General features: G+C 40.6%; 1 protein-coding gene across 10 annotated transcripts in view; it reads left to right on the forward strand.

Annotated features, from left to right (window-relative positions):
• AKAP13 (A-kinase anchoring protein 13) overlaps window positions 1-20,180 on the forward strand; it is a 314,021-nt gene that overhangs the window by 236,798 nt on the left and 57,043 nt on the right. For 6 of the 10 annotated variants that reach the window (XM_070478204.1, XM_070478206.1, XM_070478207.1 and 3 more), the window contains 5 exons: window positions 2,915-2,980; window positions 4,769-4,961; window positions 8,000-8,108; window positions 17,949-17,991; window positions 19,715-19,844. In XM_070478204.1, coding sequence (XP_070334305.1) covers window positions 2,915-2,980; window positions 4,769-4,961; window positions 8,000-8,108; window positions 17,949-17,991; window positions 19,715-19,844 — 541 coding nt within the window. The remainder of the gene's footprint in view (window positions 1-2,914; window positions 2,981-4,768; window positions 4,962-7,999; window positions 8,109-17,948; window positions 17,992-19,714; window positions 19,845-20,180) is intronic. The other 4 variants (XM_070478208.1, XM_070478209.1, XM_070478210.1 and 1 more) reach the window with 1 other exon arrangement.

The following is a 20,180-nucleotide window of genomic DNA, read 5'->3' on the forward strand; positions in this document are numbered from 1 at the left end:
AATTGCTAATGTCCATCCTGTATGAAATGGTTTCTCGAGTTTGAGTTTTTTCCTGTTCTACTTTTATTTAAAAAAAAAAAGTTAAATATTTTTTCCATTTTGTTTTTTTTTTTTGGTGTTCAGATCACTTTGATAGTAGGGTCTCCCCAGCTTTATCTAAGGAGGAGTCTAAGAAGTGTCTGTTGTGCATAGGTAATGGACCCTGGGGAGTACTTTTTCTTTCTTTCCCAAGAAAAGGGGGAGAGGAAGAACCGAAAATAGAAGTGTGCTCGTGGACCAGGCCCTAAACTATTTTCAGCGCGTTCTTCAATAATGTGATGAAAGCCTTTCTTCTTCAGCCACCTGGGAGTCTCCCGTCCACTGCTGATGTGCTCCTGATTTCTCAGGGCTCCTCTCAGTCTTTCAATCCCATACTGATTTTTGGTCACATAAAATTTTGAAGCTAAAAATTGCAGTAATTTATCAGCTGAAAAGTCATTTTTAGTCGAAAAGTACTGATTTGCTTTAGTTTTTTCAAATGCTGAGCTTTTGTTTTATCAGTACATTTCCTGTACAGGAGTCATTTGTGACTTTTCCAGTTTTTGAAAAAAATCTAGAAATCTGAAAATGATGGTTTGATTGTGGTTAGTGTCTCATATTAGGAGATACTTGTAAAGAGATATTTTAAATTATTAGCTGAGGCTGTCTTTTTAGGAAGTGGATGGATAATGATCTTTGTTGCCTACCTGGTCTTTTTAAGTGGGTGTTTCCTTTGATTTCAGATTTTAGGCACACAGTTGAACTCAAGCACAGTGTTGTCATGAATCTCAGATAATCATAAGCCTGGTTACATTTGTCTCCAGGACAACAAGTTATTAAAGGCCTTTTTCAGTAGACATATCTAAAACCTTTAGAGATTTATTTGTCTGACTGTTCTTTAAACTCTTCAATATGAACTTATTAAAAACATGCCCTGAATAACCCTGGAAGATGACCCGTTGCCAGATACAGCCCAGGTTACCATGTAGACAAAGCCGTCACAGCCACTTCAATGACGGTTTCACCCTTTGTTGTATTTTTGTAAGAAGAACAGGAGTTATGGTTTTTAATTTTGTGTTAAGCCTTAGCTACTAAAATGGAAACAGTTCAGCAAGTGTTAAAAGATGGGGCATCAGGATACTTTTTTTTAATCTGGAACTATCTAAATCTCAAAGCTAAAGAACCATGAAATGTTAACTCTCCCAGCTGAGGAATTGAGGAAATTAGGGTGCTCTGAAAAATACTCTTACTGTTGTGAAAGGAGGTTCTGCAACCCTAGGACTATCTGCAGCTTCCTCCCTGGATCCTTAGGGTTTTCTGACATTCCTGCTGTCTCCGTTATTCATCCTCTTGATCCTAAATCTCATCCCAGTCTCTGAGTAAAGGGATGTTTAAAATCCATGGAAAGACATTATTTAATTTTTAGTGAATAATAAATTGGCATGTATATTCACTTTCTAATTTTTTCCGCTTTCTGTTCTTAGTAAATTGGCCATGTAGACATAATATGCCTTTTCACTAACAGCTTAGAGGTATAAAATTAAGTTAATAATTTTCAAAGAATAGACTTGTGAATCTCATGTGCATTTGTAAACTGTATCAAGGCTTGCTTCCCTCACACGTAAACCCTAAGTCAGTCTGGTCTTGCTTAGTAGACTTGTAGAGACATGTCTAAGCTGTGTACTTCCATTCTCTGCTTTTGTACTTGTGAACTTTGTACTAGTTTAATACAATCTGATTTAAAATGTCTTACCTTTTAATTTATTTTTATGGTATTATTTTAAAGATTTACTTTTAGAAGATCCGCAGGGTTAGCTCATATTTATTTTCCTGTCATTTTCCTTGTCTTTTTTCGTCTATCAAAACCTTCCACTTGTCAGCCCAAAGTTATCAGCTGTGTATATTCAAGACAAGGTGGTTTTTATTTGGGGGGGGGTGTTTGTTTGTATTGTTTTTTTAGCTTTCTTTTTGTTTGTTGGTTGGTTTTTTTGGTGTCTGCAGGTCTTCCCATTGAAGTTTCAGGGAGCAGATCAGTTTTATTGTTATCTCCCTTCCGAAAACAAAAGCATGTCGCTTAGATCTTTAAGGCTGAAAAAGTAGCAGTGTATTTTTTATTTTTTTTAAGTAGCAGTGTATTTTTTTTTAATAGTGGCTTTTATTAATCAAAAGTCCTGACCTGTGGTTGCAGCTCCTTTTGCAGAGTACCTGATACTCTGAGTTGGTTATTTTTTGTCTGCTTATGTTCACTTACCATTTCCAACCCCAGATTTTCTGTTCCTACTGCATGAGAATAAATGTAAGTGCTGAGATAGTCAAGGAAATAGATGACCAAATGGATTTTTATTTTTTTAATCTTGTGGGAAAATAGATTTTCCACAAGAAATTAGGGGACCCTTTGGTCAGTACTATAAAATTCCTTTTCAAGGAAAGACATCCCTTCATTATTAAAATACAGGGAAACAGGACCGTTGTTATATACTTTACCTTTAGCATCCTAGCCTAAATGGGTGGAGGAGTGGTGGGCAGTATAGAGAGTGTGTCCTTAGTAGTGGAGTTGAAACACTGCTGTGAGCATGCCCAGCCAGGAAGCCTCAGGGAGTGTGGGTACTCTGTTCAGGATTTGCTAGGAGGAATTCTGGGGTTTCCAACACTGAACTTGTTAACCTGTAAAGAGTTCACGTAGTCATTTCTAACATACTATGTAGATGGACATCAATAGAAGAATTGTGTTTTTTGTTCCATCCATTTTCTAAATTCTAAATCAATGTTACATTCCTAATTTTTTGATGATCAGAAAAATCCATCTGTCTCTAACTGTGTCCCTTCTTTTTAAACCCAATAATCCCATCCCTGTTTCCTCTTTCATTTCTGTTTCTGCCTTTGATGTCATCCCCAGTATGAGCTGGTGTCCCTCTGGTGTGCAATACTCTGCTGCCCTGAGTGCTGATTTTAATTACAGAAGGTATGGTATTGTTACGTGTCCAGCCACCAAAGGGGGAATCATAAAACACAGCACCTGAGCTTTCGGCTTTGAACTGGCTTGTGTGTGGCTAGAATGCATATGGCGGCCTGCTTTGTTTGTGAGCATGGTGTTCTGCTGCCTCTGCTGTGGGCATCCTACCCAGTTCAAGGGGTGCAGCCTCGGAGCTGGATGTTGGTCCCCGATGCATTCTGTTCGTCTAAAGTGGCTATAGATTTGGGTGTTTTCTGCACAGGCTTGTCTCCATGCTGTGGTAGACCTCTTCTCTCTGTTTTCATCCATCCCAATTCCCAGCTCCTAGGAATTAGCACATCCTGAGGAAAACAGTAACAAACACAAGGCAGCTGATAAGATGCAGTCATTTCTTAATTACGCTTCCAAATCCAGTCATCGCTTTAGATTCTAAGCTCACAGATTGCTCAGCATTACATGTTCTCTCAGCTAAGCTGCCAGATTTAATCACTTTCAGGATTAAATGTTGTGGTAAGCATAGGATCTGGCTTTCTCAGGCTTTAGAAATAATTCATAACAGAAAACTAAATTTCTTCTTCAATTAGTCTGTCTTCTTACTCTTGCTACTGAAAATGAGTTTTACAGAGACATTTGCTAGGAGTTAGTCATGATTTCTATCATCATATTGAAATCAGAATAAAATCCATTGTTTAATTTATAGAGGCATATGGTTTCAGTTCATAGTAAGTGATTCATAGGAAAAAGGGCAAATAGAAATCCTTCTAGACCAGCATACGTGAACTTTTTTTGTAGCAGTTATCTTTGAGCCAGAGATAACAAAAGAGCTTCATTATGCCTTCAAATACAGCTCCACATGCTTGTAACTGAAGGCATGGTGCTCTCGCCCTGCATTCTGAGATCCAGTGGTAACACACGTGATTTATTGTGGCTAGCATCCCCAAGGATGAAAGCTGGCTAACCTCTCTCTACAGCCTCCTCCTCACAGAAAATGCTTCTCACTCTGCAGTCTTTATTCCAGGGGTCCCATTTTCCATACCAAACCTTAAGTTTGCTTTTTTCCTCCCACTTTGTCAGTATCAAGGAAAAAGAAATTAAACCTCTCTTAGACACCTTTCAACTTTTGCCCTTTATGGTGTCCCATGTGCCTGTCTGCAACTAACCATTCTCAGGAAACCTGCCAAAGCGGTGCTTGTCGGGGCAGGTGTGCACAGATGGTAATGCGCCTGTGTGATGTGGGGTTTCTGGGGTGGACGCATGCCTGTGAAGTTACAGAGGTCACCTAGACTGTCATGGAACGTGAAGTTACAAATGTTACCTGGATTGCAGTCGAATGTGAAGTTACAAAGGTCCACTTGACAGCTGCAAGGGCAAGTCTGGATCTTCCCTATTTTCCTCCAGAAGCTCACTTAATGTTCGTATTTTCTCTGTGCTATTTAATTCTTTGGCATCGTCAGGCTTCAGATTCTGACAAAAATTGATCACATCAGATCAAGGGTAAAAAAAAAAAATAAAAGACCTATAGATAATATGGTCTATCCATATGGTATATTGAAAAATGTCTGAGAAAATGGCTTGAAGTAGTTCAACATTTGAGTAAATTGAATGAGGTTTTTTTATATTTCTCAGCCGACCAAGATCCAGGGGGAAGGGTAGGGGGCATTCATTTGGCCAGGCCCTTGCAGACGATTTTGCTGGGTGACAGAAAGTTAGAGGCAGGGGAGACAAAAGTGCAGGGGCTTTGTACCCTCCTGCCTTTCTGAGTCTCAGAATGAATTAACTCTCGTGTCTTGTGTTCAGTTTCAGTCTAGAAGGCTTGACAGGAGGAGCTGTTATTGGAAACAAGCCGTCCTCATCTCTTGAAGGAAGCTCTTCAAACACCAAAGAACTCAGGCACCCTTTCAGTGGCCAGGAAAGGGGTGACTCTCTGGTGTCGCTTTCAGAAGAGGATCTTGAATCAGGCCAGAGGGAACATAGAATGTTTAATCAGCAGGTAAGGCTGAGAGAGGTGTATGTTGCTCATTTGGAGGGGGGGATTGGTTTCTTTTCTCTAAATACCTCCTCATATTAGGAACAAAGAAGGCAAGACTTAAATGTTCACATAAGGTTAGTAGCTACAATTACGCATATACTCAGTGTTGCAAACAGCAGTTTCTAGCACTTAATGCTACTTGAAAATGAAAGTTGCTCAGTCATGTCCGATTCGTTGCGATCCCATGGACTATACAGTCCATGGAATTCTCCAGGCCAGAATACTGGAGTGGGTAGCCCTTCCCGTCTCCAGGGGATCTTCCCAACCCAGGGATCAAACCAAGGTCTCCTGCATTGCCCGTGGATTCTTTACCAGCTGAGCCACAAGGGAAGCCCAAGAATACTGGAGTGGGTAGCCTATCCCTTCTCCAGCACATCTTCCCGACCAAGGAATTAAACTGGGGTCTCCTGCGTTGCAGGCAGATTCTTTACCAACTGAACTATCAGGGAAGCCCAATGCTAATTAAAGAATACAGTTAATCTGCATACATTTAAATATTTCAGCAAAGCAAACTTTTAAGAAGGTATTAATTTTAAAACTAACACCTGGATGAACTTCTGAGAGTATTCTGAGATACACTTCGAAGTGAAATTTTTTCTAATTAAGCAAGAAAGTTAAAATGCCAGTCTCTGAGTAGGTGACTTTCATTTTAGGTAGAAGTGTAAGGCATCGTTTCAAACTAAACAAACAGAAATTTATTTTATTTTATTTTATTTTTAGCAAACAGAAATTTAAATAACCTGTTCTTCGAATCAGTGACTAAGGTTTTGTGTAGAAATCTAGTTTTTTATTACATCCTGCTATGTAGCAATGATGTGACCAAATATTTTAAATCTAGCACTACGTGATTACCTTAGTAATGAATATATCAATTATGGTCATGTGAAGGTCTAAGGGAAATGAAATTGAAGGCCTAAAGGAATTTTGCCTCCTTTTGTCCCCTCTTCGTGGCTTCTTGGAAGTTGAGAAAAATAACGAGAATATGGAGAATATAGTTATTAAAGTAGATGGTGTCTATTTATTCAGCCCAGTGGTAACAGGAAAAGAGGGGAAAATAGGAAACAATAAATTTGGTGACTACAGAGAGCATCTCTGACAAATTCGTCTGAAAAACATGTTGCATTTTATGTGTAGAGAGTCCTTTGGAAATCACTTGTAGGACCAGGTAAAATACCAAAACTTGAGTTTACTTAGAGCCAGTAAATCCCCTCAGAATCTGCTTAAGCCTTTGTGTGTGAGAAAGTCAAGCCCATTTAAGTGATTTGCCTAAGGCCCCGTAACTCAGCTGAGCAGTATTAAACTCAGAATGGCAGACGTTCAGTCTCACTGTTACTTTGAAGTAGACGCCACTTGATGCGGAAGTGAGGGCGTTGCAGTTTTCTCCGTCGTGTTTATGCATGGCCTTCTGCACGGACGCCCCTGGGAGTCTGAGAGGCGGCCGTCTGTGTGAGTGGCCTTGCTGAGCCTGCCGAGACGAAGCGCTGCCCCTGCCGCTGTGCTCAGCCTGCCGGGGGCTCTGCTCACCGTCTTCCGTCCCGTGCGCAGCCTCAGAGTGGATGTTTGAGCCGCTCGTATCTCTGACGCGCACAAGTCGCCAGCAGCCTGCTTCCTGCTGAAGGTCTCTGCCTTTCAGCTGACGTCATTTTGCAGACCTCACCGTTGTATTCGAAACATAGCAACTGTTTGTCTCAGACTCCATGGTTACCCGTGGAACAGGCTCTAAATAATGAGAAGTCTTTGGTGTAACTGAGTCAAGTTCACCCTAGTAACGGATTTTCATTGCTTCCCTTTCAGCACATACAGATTTCAGACTGCTAGGAAGGGAAGGGATTTATGGTAATTAAAGTTACTTAGCAATTAGGATGGCCTCTCTCCAAGCAAAGCAAGAGGAGTCCCACCATCACCGGAAATGGGTTTTGTTGCAGGCTCTTCTGCAGCGGGTCTGATTACACAGCCCTGAATTGGCTGTGAATTTACCAAGGGAGTTGCAGTCATCCACATGTTCACATATAATCTGTTTAATCTCAGAAGAGGAAGTGAAAACGATTTAGGTTTCTATCCAGATGCAGAGCTTACTTTGCTTGTGATCTTAAAACCTTTTCTATTTGTATCTCTGTTTCTAACTCTTTAACATCAGAATGATATTCAGTTCAGTTAGTCACTCAGTTGTGTCCAGCTCTTTGCAACCCCATGAATCGCAGCACACCAGGCCTCCCTGTCCATCACCAACACCTGGAGTTTACTCAGACTCATGCCCATCGAGTCAGTGATGCCATCCAGCCATCTCATCCTCTGTTGTTCCCATCTCCTCCTGCCCCCAATCCCTCCCAGCATCAGGGTCTTTTCCAGTGAGTCAACTCTTCGCATGAGGTGGTCAAAGTACTGGAGTTTCAGCTTCAGCATCAGTCCTTCCAATGAACACCCAGGACTGATCTCCTTTAGTATGGACTGGTTGGATCTCCTGGCAGTCCAAGAGACTCTCAAGAGTCTTCTCTAACACCACAGTTCAAAAGCATCAATTTCTCGGTGCTCAGCTTTCTTCACAGTCCAGCTGTCACATCCATACATGACCCAGAATGATATTACTGGTATCCTATTATATCTGTACATGATATTTAAATTTTCAAAAGGCAAGCACTATACATAGTCTGATATTTCCAGTGAAGTTATTTTTATCTGACTGCGCATTCAGTAGACATGTATTAAGTGCTTACGAAGTTTGAGACATCCTTACATGTCCCTCTTAGGAAGGATACGAAATGTCCATAAGCAGTAGATACTCTAACTGTTCCCATTTTACAGATAAGAACACTGAGGCTCAGAAAAGCTCAATTGTTTCTCTGAAGTTGAGCAGCTGTTTTGTGGCCTACAAAGCTTGTGGTCTTTTCCTCTGTGTACTGCCTTATTTCCTTCTGCTGAGTTGGAATGTCAAGTTTTGTACTAACCTAGAAATATAAGAGCATGAACTGAGAACTGTTTTACCTTTATTTCTTTCACAGACATGTCACAGATCTAAACAACAGGGATTTAACTACTGTACATCAGCCATTTCTTCTCCACTGACAAAATCCTTCTCATTAACGACAATCAGCCATTCTGGGTTGGACAGTGAGTATGCTACTTTTTTCCATTAAATATATTCAGAACATTTCCCCTTTCATTTATTGTTTTCGCTCTAAGACCCTGTGGCAGTGCCTTACAGCATTTGCCTGACTCTTCCCCTGAATGAGTGAATGGTCGTTCACAGAAAAGGCGACACAGAATTCAGTTTGGACACCTTTCTCCTTTTACTACATGAAAATCTCCTTAACACATTAAATTCATTGTATTCTTGGGCCTAAACCTGACCAGCATTATTTTTTCAAACTCTATTTTGAAATAATTTCTGGTTTTTAAAATAGTTGCAAAAAACAGCACTAACACCACATAGTCTTCACCTGCACCCTCCAAAGTGTTATTTTAGCAGTTGTTTTATCCATCTTGCTCCCTTCCCTGACTTTATCACTTTCCTTAAAGATTTTTCTGAAACACAGGAAAGTAAGTTACACATATAATGCTCTTTTGTCAAAGACACTGTCTTGTATTACCATAGTACAGATAACCCAAACACTATGCAATACTAGTTCCCTGAGCTTTTCAAAAATGTCAAGCTCATGAAGGACAGAGAGAGACTGAGATACATTTTTAGTGAAGAAAATGCCAAAAGGATGACAGCCAAATACGATATACTGAAACTGTATACAGATTGAAGATCGATGAGCTATGAAAGTTACACTAAGGCCCAGAGTGTTTGTAAATCAGAGATGCTCAAAGATACACTTGAATTGGATCCATATGTTTGCCACAGACAGGTGTCTTTGGGAAGCCCCACTTTTTTTTTATTTTCAAAATAGATTTTTTTTTTTCATGAGTAGTTGCAGTGTGGGACCTTGATATCAAGATTCAAATTCTCATCAGAGAGAGTATGGTACATTACATTCTTGCTGAGAGATCATGTATTCAGGAAGCTGAAATAAAGGGTGTAATAATAATAAAGGGTATTATTTATAATAAAGGGTATAAAACCCTCCTGGTGTTTCTGTTTTTTCTTCACCATCTCCTGATACAAAACTCATCTTAAGAGAGTTGAGGACAGAAGTAGCTGCCCTGTGGTAATGGGATTTTGTCTCAATTCATGACTTACTGAAGGCCTCATCTTTTTAATGTCCGCAGTGGCATTAAGGCCTAAATAGATGATTGTATTAACTTCATTCTCATTTTAATATGATTAGTAGTTCAAGTATCAACCTGGCCTGTCGGAATAAAGGTGCCTTATGGTGACTTATTCTCCAATAATAGGTACAGACTCACAGAGTTGTGACTAAAGTAGTTGTTACTGTTCCTGTTTGGATCTTGATTTGCTTTTGACTTGGCTTTGGGCAAGTGGTTCTGCTGGTATAGAAGGGACATTATTCTAACAGAACAGTTTATAGTGGCTTTGGACCCGGAGTACTAGAACTGGATAACCCAACAGTCAGTGAGGCTGTTCAGCCCCACGTCCCTCCTCCCGGGGCTTGGGGAGGGCCTGCATCTCTATAGCACTAGCCACCCAGAACCAACAGAAGGTGGCCAGTGGCCAGTGTTCGGTGACACACAAACTCTTCTTATTTTTCCTCCAAAAAGCAAGATGGTTTTTGACTGTGCTTTCAGTTTCTAGCCAGACACTCTGAGTGGTGCGGCTCCCCTCCAGCAAGCACAGTCCTTGAGTACCAGGAACTCTGGCTCATCTTGTTGTGGGGTCCAGGCAGCTGAGCTTCCCGAGGGGGACCCAGCTCCATGGCCGCTGGCCGTCCCTCCCCGAGGGGGTCCGAGCTCTGTGGCCGGTGGCCGTCATGCATAGAGCTTGGAGCGAGAAAGTTCAACCCTTTCATCAAAGTGGAGGTCACTCATTCTGATTTCTAATGTACATTTCATGTAGATTTGAATAATGAACTGGCCCTAACTACTTCCCTAAGTGAGCGCAGGCTATAATTGGAGGGCTTATCCACTCTTAATGGCAGTATTTCTCTTAAGTCCCTCCTCACGTACAATTGAATTAATTTCCCGACCATTTTTTTTTATTCTGCTCTGGAAACATACTTTTTTTGGCTGATATAAAAATTCTGGCTGTTAAACAGAAGGCTTATAAAACTTCTCTCTTGCATGCTATGCCTCTAAGCCTTAGGGTAACTGAATGGTTCTTGGTTTTTGCCACACACGCAAATCCTCACTCCAAATCTCTTAAATACTCTGCATGATTCACCTTTGGTCATGGTCTTCCCTGTTGAAAGTATCAGAATTAAAACCTACCCAGTGGTTTTAAAGCCTGAAGTGTGTGGAGCACTTCAGGTATTTTAACGAATGCTTAATGGTAAGCACACTTAGTGGCTGTGTGACCTTGCGTCCTTGAACTGTTCAGCGGGGCTAATAATGGGGTAGGGCTTAAATGTGTATTTATTTTAAATTTGCACTAGCCTGTTTCCTGGCTTGTGGGAAGCATTTGTTGTCACTGTGGAATGAGGGTGTTCGTCGTCCAGCAGTGTAAGAGACTGTTTTTCTCTGACCAGAGTCTAAGCAGTGGTGAAGAAACGAGAATATGGTCCCTCCTTTGTCTTTAAGTGGCTGTGTCTTAAAAACCTCTTGTCTCAGTACAGTATATTAATACTTCCTAAACTCAGCGTTCTCTCACTACTTCCCAGCTCTTACTTATGTTCTAGATTCTCTCTTGAAGGAAGTTAGCAACTTTTCCCACAGCCTTTCCCAGCTGTTACCATTTGAGCTTTTCTGCAAACGTCCACTAAACTGTTGCCTGAACTGTCCTTGGGTCACTGGCCAGATTAGGAAAACAGACAGACTCGGCATTATTCCCAAACTGGCGGGACACTGCTCTCAGAGAAGCTGCTCCAGGAAATGTGTTCGCAGCCTAGGGTTGAGTGTAGACTCCCAGCTCGCCAGGAGACTCTGATGGTTTCTCATCAGAACTTAAGAATAAACTTTATTTTTGCATACACAGAATAAGGCAGTTATTACAGACAATCCCTTCACAAGTCTGTATTTTTAAACTTGTCACTGCTTGCACCCAGAAGATGCTTACAGACAATAAACTGTGGGATTGGTTCGGGTTCAATCCTTGGGTTGGGAAGATCCCTTGGAGGGGAGGGCATGGCAACCCACTCCAGTATTCTTGAGAATCCCATGGGCAGAGGAGCCTGGCGGGCTACAGTCCATCAGGCTGGAAAGAGGCACGACTGAAGCAACTTAGCATGCACACACACATGCACTGCTAAGCGTCAGTGGTGGGTAATATCAGAGGAGAATGATGCCCACTGGACCATGAAACCTCCTGGGCTGCTTACTGAGGTTTCATTTTGCCCTTCATCTCCCATGGCTTGTTATCACAGAGAACAGTGTCCCCAGGTGGCACTTGTCCTTGGGAACATTCTCAGACCTTCACTCGGGGTGGGTGAGTTGGCCAAGTTCTTAGGCATGCTTTGATGGTGGCGCTCACTTGTAATTGACCACAAAAGCGGAGTGGGTCTTAAGAAGCAAACTGTGGCATTTGATGTATAAAATGCACCAGCTCTTCAACACGAAGTGACCCACATGACCAAAGATCAGAGTGGGCCTCTGGGCAGCTGGGCAGCAGTGCCAATGAGGGTATTTTATCTCTGCTTTCTGTACTTAGTCTCTCTCCTAACTGGTCAGTGGGAGGAGACTTAATTGGAATACATTTACTTTCTTAGGGTAGTTCTATTTGGAGAAGATAATATTTGACAAATTCATCAGAAGAGAAATTCGGTCAGGCAAATTGGCTTTTTAAAAAATATGTGTTTATGACTGCGTCGGGTCTCAGGCAGCAAGCAGGATCTTTCGTCGTGGCATGTAGACTTAAAAGCTCCTCAGCAGTTGGGATCCTAGTTCCCCAACCAGGGGTCAAACCCGTGTCCCTGCATTGCAAGGCGGACTCTTAACTGCTGGACCACCAGGGAAATCCCCAGATTGACTTTTGATATTGGCCTTCTGATTAAATTATGAGGATGGCATGTATTCATGGTCATTAAATTTTAGTGCATTTTAAAACTGAATCCCTGTGTTAGCAGAACATACTCTTTCCATACATGTTGAAGATACTCCTTATTCTTACAAGTAGGTTTTTCTTTATGGTCCTTGATCGTGTGACAGAAGAAGGGGATACTCTGAGATTTGGGTAATTAAGAGAGGTTATTTTCATTTCTTATATTTGCTTCACGTTTGGGAATACTGTAGAACACACGTTAAAATGTCATCTCGCCTTTGCACTGGACTGTCACTGCTGGAAAAGCCAATGCATGCGAGTCCGTGGCAGGCGCTCCTTGTTAGGAGCTGTGGCTCTACCCTGTGGTCTGCATCACGCGGCATTTGTCTGGGCTGTGGAGTGTCTGTTGTGCTGGATAGGCACAGGGTTTTTTCTTTCATTTTATTTAGGGTGTTGACCTTACAGAAAGCCTGACAAAAGGAAATTCATTGATTCATTTGTTAAATTAGTCAACAGTTAAGAACTTGTCCTTTGCTAGGCACCAGGTGAGACAGTGGAAGGAGAGGCATGACCTTCCAGAAACGATTCCTTTTCTCACCAGACTTCAGCTCAAGGACATGAGAACTGTTGAGTGTAGCAGATGATGATACGTGCGGCAGTTGAAAGAAACATTGGGTGCTTAGAAACCCTAGACTTGTGGGGTTAGAAAAGCCTAACTGGGGACCGTGCTAAGTCGCTTCAGTCGTATCTGACTCTTTGTGACCCTTTGGACTGTTGCCCAGCAGGCTCCTCTGTCCATGGGGATTCTCCAGGCAAGAATACTGGAGTGGGTTGCCATGCCCTCCTCCAGGGGATCTTCCCAACCCAGGGAACGAACCCAGGTCTCCGGATACAGGTGGATTCTTTGCCGTCTGAGCCACCAGGGAAGCCTTGGGGAGAAGTGATGCCAAAGTCAAGACCAAGAGGAAATCACTGGGAAATCACTGGGTTTGTTAGCAGGTGGAAAGCTAGACTGAGGACTCTGGGCTTCTTGTTTGAGGGCAATGGAGTGATTTTTGTTAAGTCGACTGATTCTCACACTGCAGAGAGACCTCACTGAAGATCGTGTTGGGAAGGAGAGGCTGGTAGGTGAGTAGAAGGCTCTTGCAGAGCTCTGATGAGAGCAGGTGCTGGCCCGAAGCAGGCACAAACCAGTGGCAGTAGAGAAGAAGTTGATCTTCAGAGAATTCTAGAAGACAGAATTAAAAGCGCTGAGTGAGAGGCGATAAAAGGATTGAAGGGTGGTGTCCAGGTTCCTGTCCTGTATGATGAGTTAGGTGTTAGGTACCATTCACCAGAGGAAAGAGTAAACGAGGAGGAATGATTGGAGGAAGGGCCTGAGTTGGTGTATGTGCTTGTTGAGTTTGAGCTGCTGTGGGATGTCTGCCCACAGGTAGGCAGTGAGATGAATGAGGCTTGAATTCAAAGGACAGACCAGACTTGAAAATAGAAAGCTGTGAGTCATCACTGTATCACCTGCAGATTGTACTTGAAGAGGCAACAGTGAATAAGGAGGTTTGGGGTGGGCGGCAAGAGAGCCAATAGAGAATCCCAAGGAACACCACCATGCCAGGCGTTTCCTAACCTTGAAGGAAAAAAAAAAACAACCAAACTCTGGCTGTAAATGATGGCTGTGAAAAGTAGCACACTTCCTGTTTTCACAATCTAACAAGTACATCTTTGTTGGATGCATTTTCTTAAGTTGCATTACCATTCTGCATATTGAGGAAGAAAGGTGAAAATGTGAATACAGAACACCTAGAAGCCTAGACAGCCTCCCTGGCATCCTGCAGGCCAGTGACATGGTTCTCGGCACCGTGGTCTTTGTTTTGGTGTGATCCACAGGCGCTAATGTCTTCTGTTAACCTGTTCCTCAGCCCAGCAGCAGATGCGGCCAGCACGGCGGATCTCGCTCTCCGTCAGCATCTCACCTCTCCTCCTTAAGTCTAAAACTCTCTTTTCTCTTGGCTCTTCTCACTCCAGTGATGAGGAGGAGGAGTTGCATAGTAAGTAAGCAACTTTGGGGTCCAGGGTCTGCTCTCCAGGGCCTGACCAGCGCTGAAATGCTGTAGGCTTGGTACTAAGAGACTGGGGGGCTTTAATCCTCTTGCATGTCACCACTGCTGAATCATTTGCCTTCATGCTTTGCTTTGAAAATGAATTTGGATAAAATTATAAAGTTTTTGTCTTGTACACCACCAATGTTGACTGATTCACTGACCCAGTTCCAGGGCCCGAGACATCACCTCAGAACAGAGATACCTGCAAAGGCGTAAGGGGCTCCCAGCCCGCCTTGTGCCTTTTGTAATGCTGTGTACTAACTTCTCAAAACGTTCCATTCAGGCATGTAAATCTCACTGTCATTGTTTCCCCTCTTTTGTCTCATGGGACAGATACCTAGATGTCCATCTGTGACGTTTAAAAGTCACTGTCAAACTTTTTTCTTCTCCCCTCCCCCCCTGCCCCGAGTCTTTGTCAGTTTTTTATTTGTCTGTTGGCGGGGCAGGGGTGCCGCGCTGCATGACTTGTGGGGTCTTAGTTCTCCAGCCAGGTACTGAATCCAGGCCATGGCAGTGAAAGCTCGACTCCTAACCTCTAGGCCACCAGGCAGCTACCCCAGACCAGTTCTTTAAGAATATCTTTTCTGTGAGATTAAACCACGTGAATTAATTGGGTGGAAGAAGTTCCTTTGGAACTTTTATTTTTCAATCCTTTCACTACACTGTAGGTTTCAGATTATTATATCATTACTTAATAATCTAGTTTAATATTAGTTTTAGTAAACTCGGAGAGGAAATGAATCCTGACCGCCATGAAAATTACTCTTTATAGTTGTATGAGATTTCTAGACAATTCCAGGATTGCTGTTATTAATGGAAAAACTACTTGCTGTATAAAGCTAAATAATTGTTTTCATATAAATCAAATTAGTCTCAGGCAGTTATAAATATGATTAAGCATGCTTATTCAGCACCATTTGCTGATCCTAAGTTTGAGCAGTATTTAATACTTAAATATTAAAATTTAATATTTAGTAAAGTAAGTAATTAGCCTCCAACTAATAAAAATAAATGAAAAAAGGCAGAAAAATAAAAAATAAATAAAATTTAATATTTAGCAATATCAAGTTCAAGGTGACATTTTTGTGTTGTTCTTAAAGGAAAGTGGCTTAGGCACAAATGAAGATCTTATATTTTCAATACTTTTTCACAAGTAAACGGCCTTTGGTATAGGCATATAAGATTTTCACTCCATACCAGTTGTCACAGGACAGAAGTTGTCTCATGGGACAGATACCTAGCTGTCCATCTGTGACATTTAAAAGACACTGTCAAACTTTTTTCTACAACTTTTTGAGTTTTTCCAAATTCTCAAGGCTGGTTCATCTCAAAGTAGTTGTAATATGCTTGGAAATAGGTTAGCATGGCAAATAAAACTAAGTTTCCAATAGTGTTTCTTCTACCACTAATATAAAATTATTACCAGTTATGCAGTTAATCAGCACTGGTTACTCAGTTAATCCAACATAATGTCATCACAAAGAATAGAAGCTCAAAGAAACCCTTGAATCAAATATCCAGCATTCCTCAAAATGTGTTCCTTAATTTCAAAAATACAGTGAAAAATTATGGGGTAGGGGGGATAAGAGAGATGTGGGGGGAAGAGTTTGGTTCTTGAACATATAAATTTAGGAAACTATTTTAAGCAGATTTCAAAGGCTTATGTGTATCTTGTGAGTTTTGAAGGTAGTGTTCAATATGCTGTGATTCCAAAATGTATTAACCAGGTAAACCATAGTATGTGCAAGACAATGTATGACGTCTCAGGAGACAAGTGTTCCATGGAACACACTTTTAAAAATACTATGTCCGTCTAACAGTTCCAGTCCTGGAATGTTACTGTATTAGGTCTGCAGGTTGTTTCATGCCTTAAAACAAAAAAAGGCTCGTTGAAATATGCTATTTACTTGCAGTAGTACCTAATAGGCTAAATTCAATGACATTTCTTTGCTTCTGTCTGTAATTATGTCATGGAAGTAACGTTGGTTATATCATGTTCTTAGATGCTCTGAAAACTTGACACTTCAGGAATGTCAGAAGCATTTATTTTAGAAACATTGCTGAATTAGTCACTGTTTTCAGAACCATACCTGAGAGGTCATAGTAAATGAATTAAAATGAATTGAAGTATTTTTTAGCAGCAAAAAAGTTAGAAATCCTTATAGGAGTTACAGATTCTCACAGTATTTGTATCACGTATTTGTTGAGTTCTTAGTTTATTTGACAGAAACCTTCTGGGAGCTTATTCTTGGCCAGGCTCTCTGCTGGTTGGTGTTTTTCTTTATGAGTTTTATTTTTACTTTGTTCATATTACTGAGGTGGTAACTTACTAGGTAATTGATTACATGTACAGCAGAATCCTGGCAGCCTGAGAGAACTTGATGGTGCTTATATCATTCGAGGCTTCTTAAGTGTAAAAGTTTTAAAGCCCTAATCTAAACCACACTCTTAATTTTTGTTTAGGTAAATGAAGGCATTCTGAGCTTTAAATGCTGGTGTTTTCACCAGATCATGCAGAACTGAAAGATAGGTCCCAGGTCTTATTCTTCCTCTTCCTCTTCCTCTCTCTTCTGGCTGTTGTTATTGTGCATCATAAGTGAAATAGAAGGAAAGCCCCAAACAATTAAAAGGAAAAGTTATAAAAGCCATCTTTTGAAGCCTTTGAATTCATTTTTAAGTTTCTAATGCATTATTTACACCTGTTGGCTCTATGTCAGTAATGACTTCAGCTTTGCATTTCTATTCAAAATCTGGAACAATTTGGGAGTTTTTGAGAGTTTCAAATGTTGATAATCTGATAGTGGAACATTTTTCATACCTCTATCAAATCGAAGTTTCAGTAACCTCAAGGAGAAAGGTGTGTTTTGTCCACATAATAACAGTAGTTACACAGAGCAACCTTTGTCTACCTGGAATCACACACAGAAGGTGTTTCTATACTTGATCTCCTAAAACTTGGAAAGCACTTGTCACTGTGTGATTGCGGCCTCTCTATCATCTGAGTCCTAAAGTAGGTTAACCTTTATTAACACATCATAGGTAAAATAATGGTATCATTACTTCTTTATTTGTTCCAGTTAATACCCTGTCTGACTTAGCTGTTGATGTAATGACTCATTTCAGTTTATGGTCTGATAGTTATGGAAGGAGGAAAAATATATCTGCCCTACTCATTTTATCAGTATCAACCTAGAAAGACCCTTAGCATCTGTTTTATCTTATTTCAGAGATGGAGAAATGAAATCGGAGATTTCACCCCAAATTAGTGGTAAACCCTAGACCTTATAAGTTGGGTCTAATGCTCTTTCCTGTTCACTAATCCATTTCTAGGCATGCTCAGGAAAATGTCAGGCATATACTAGCTAGACTTTTAGTGTAGAAATATATGAATACAAAATTAACAGCATACAGAAAATGACATGTCACTTCCTGTAGTATATTCCTTCTCTGACAGCATCTCAGAAAGATGGTCTATGGACTCTGATGAACCTTCATAAGAACAGAAATTAAACATACATTTGAGCATTTTCATTGTTTGATTTTGGGGTTTCTTTGGTTACTTGAATCCTGGATTAAAAGAAATTTTCCCCATGAGAAATTCACTCCCAATTGCTGCCAATTTCCAGTTCTAATTTGAAGGTTTCATTTTTAATTTTTCCTTCTTCTAAACCCTCAGAAGGAAAAGCACGCCACACGGGCTTTCAGAGGCTATTTTTTGCTTTATCTGTGTCAGTTATAAAAACACTAAACATTTTATCTGTTATCCAAGTAAAATGCTTTTGTTCTAACTTTTATCCTGCCATTCTTGTTTTCCAGGTTCACGGCCCTTCCACAGCACCAGTTCTAATCTGACTGGGAGGTACGATATACATTTATTTTGCTACTCCTTTTCTCAAGATAAAATGAAGGAAATCTGAAATGTCTTAACACATTTATGCAAAATAAGTTAATTGAACGTACTGGAATTTTACTTCCTTGATTGATAAATATGGAATATTGGTCTTTTAATTTATGTCCTGAATAGTTTTCTACTTTTATTCTTTATAGCATCCTATGGATAAAGATTATTGGTTGCACTTAGTCACATAGGATACACTTATATTAACTTTATGTACTTTGCACTCTTTGCTTATGGCAATTTTTAACTTCTAAGTCTAAGAACATTTTGTTTCACAGTGTGTGTGTATTGGTATTCATGCAATATTGCTGCCTACTTAGCCCCTGTAAGCTTTAAAGCTATTTTCTTCTGTAGAGGTCCAGTCAGTACACACCTCTGTCCAGGGAAGTGACTTAGTTTTTAACAGCAGGCTAGAGATTGCTATTTTGACTCATTGTTTATTTTTATATTCTACTTTTCAAGCTTACAAGATTAACTATTCAATCTTAAGCATAATTGGGGTTCTCACTGTTGCACTGCAGTGTCTTATAAATTGCCTTCTTTTTCACAAAGGCGTCAATTGTGACCCAGTAATCCAGAACTCTATCGATATGAGTCCTCTTGTTTGCACTTACGTCAAATTCTGCTTACTCTTTGTTCTTTGTAGAGCAGTGATTTTCATTTCCCCTTTGTCTTAGTAACAGACTACTATATATTCCAAGCAGTATTTTAAATATAAATAGACTTGAGCTACTGAACAGGACCCATGTGGTCCTACTTGTCTCTACTCTCACAGAAGCCCTTGAGGCAAACACTACTTTTCCATGGAAAACTTCTAGCATAACTGTTCTGGGACCCTAGGGAAAGTAGTTTGAATAGGTTTCTATATAACAGATGATGTATTATGTAACAGTTCTACATAGTTGTGTGTGTACACAAATGATACTGTGTACAAGGGTCCAGCATTCTTTGAGGAACTCAGCCTTTGTGAGTTTCCCAGGGTCTGGAGATGCCCATCACGGATGGGCTTAGGACACAGGTGTCCTAAGCAAGTAGACCGGTACCTCCAAGTCTCTGAAACTCCTCCAGTAGCTCTTTCTGCACACAGTGTCCGTTCTACCTACCATGCAATATATTGCCTCCTTAAATCGTGCATAACTGAATTCACATATTGACGGTCCAGTGTGCCAGAAACCTAAAGAAAAGGTGTGATCTCTGCTATGAGGGAACTTGTATATGCATTCAGTCATAAAAACTCCTTAGTTTGCATCTGTGGGCTTCTTTTTAGACACCTGTTAAATGCAAAGAAGTTTATACATTGGGTGCTGTTTTAGGTTAATTAATTTAATTTAATTAATGACTAATTAGTCATTAATTCTAATCAACAATTAGCATCAGATCCCTGAAAACCCATTAGTGAAACACTAATAACTGACATAGAAAATTTAGCCAAGTTTTCGCAATAGGACATGAGCATTGTGGTATGCTCTGTTCTTGGGTTGATATGATTATATAAAACCATTCAGCAGCCTCTGGCCACCCTTACTCCTTTGCCCATTTGCACGTGAGCATGTAAGTTGGCTGTAACTTGTAGCCAGAATAATACCTGACGGTGATGGTTACAAAGAATTATATGTAGAGTGTTTTAATTTTTAAAAAACCAACTTCTGTAATCTTTTTTAAAACTCTTCTGTTTTCTATTTAGTATAACAGAAGAGAACTTTAATTTCCTGCCACAAAGCCCCAAGAAAGATTTTGAAATAAAGAGTGGAACCAAAGTCAGTCGTACGTTCAGCTACATCAAGAACAAAATGTCCAGCAGTAAAAAGAGCAAGGTGAGTACTGTTGTGGGGTTTCTGGGTGACCCCTCAGCCAGCCCTCAGTAGGCTCCGGGCACAGCACACAGCCGGAAACTAATTACGTGATGGGGTCCTGTGGAATTGAGTTGACAGATGCTGACTCCAGGAAGCTAATATCTGAAGAAAACTAACAGCAAGAAAAACAACCATAAGAGATAACACTACTAATTGAATTTTTACTGTATGCTGAGAGCTTCCCATGTATTATCTGATTTAATCATTTCCACACATTGTAAGTAGATATTATCTCCCTTTATTAGGAGTAAGGTGCCTCATCTGGGAAAAAATCAGAAATAAAAATTACCTGTAATA

Source organism: Odocoileus virginianus, chromosome 16 (genome assembly GCF_023699985.2).
Source record: "Odocoileus virginianus isolate 20LAN1187 ecotype Illinois chromosome 16, Ovbor_1.2, whole genome shotgun sequence".
Classification (NCBI taxonomy): domain Eukaryota; kingdom Metazoa; phylum Chordata; class Mammalia; order Artiodactyla; family Cervidae; genus Odocoileus; species Odocoileus virginianus.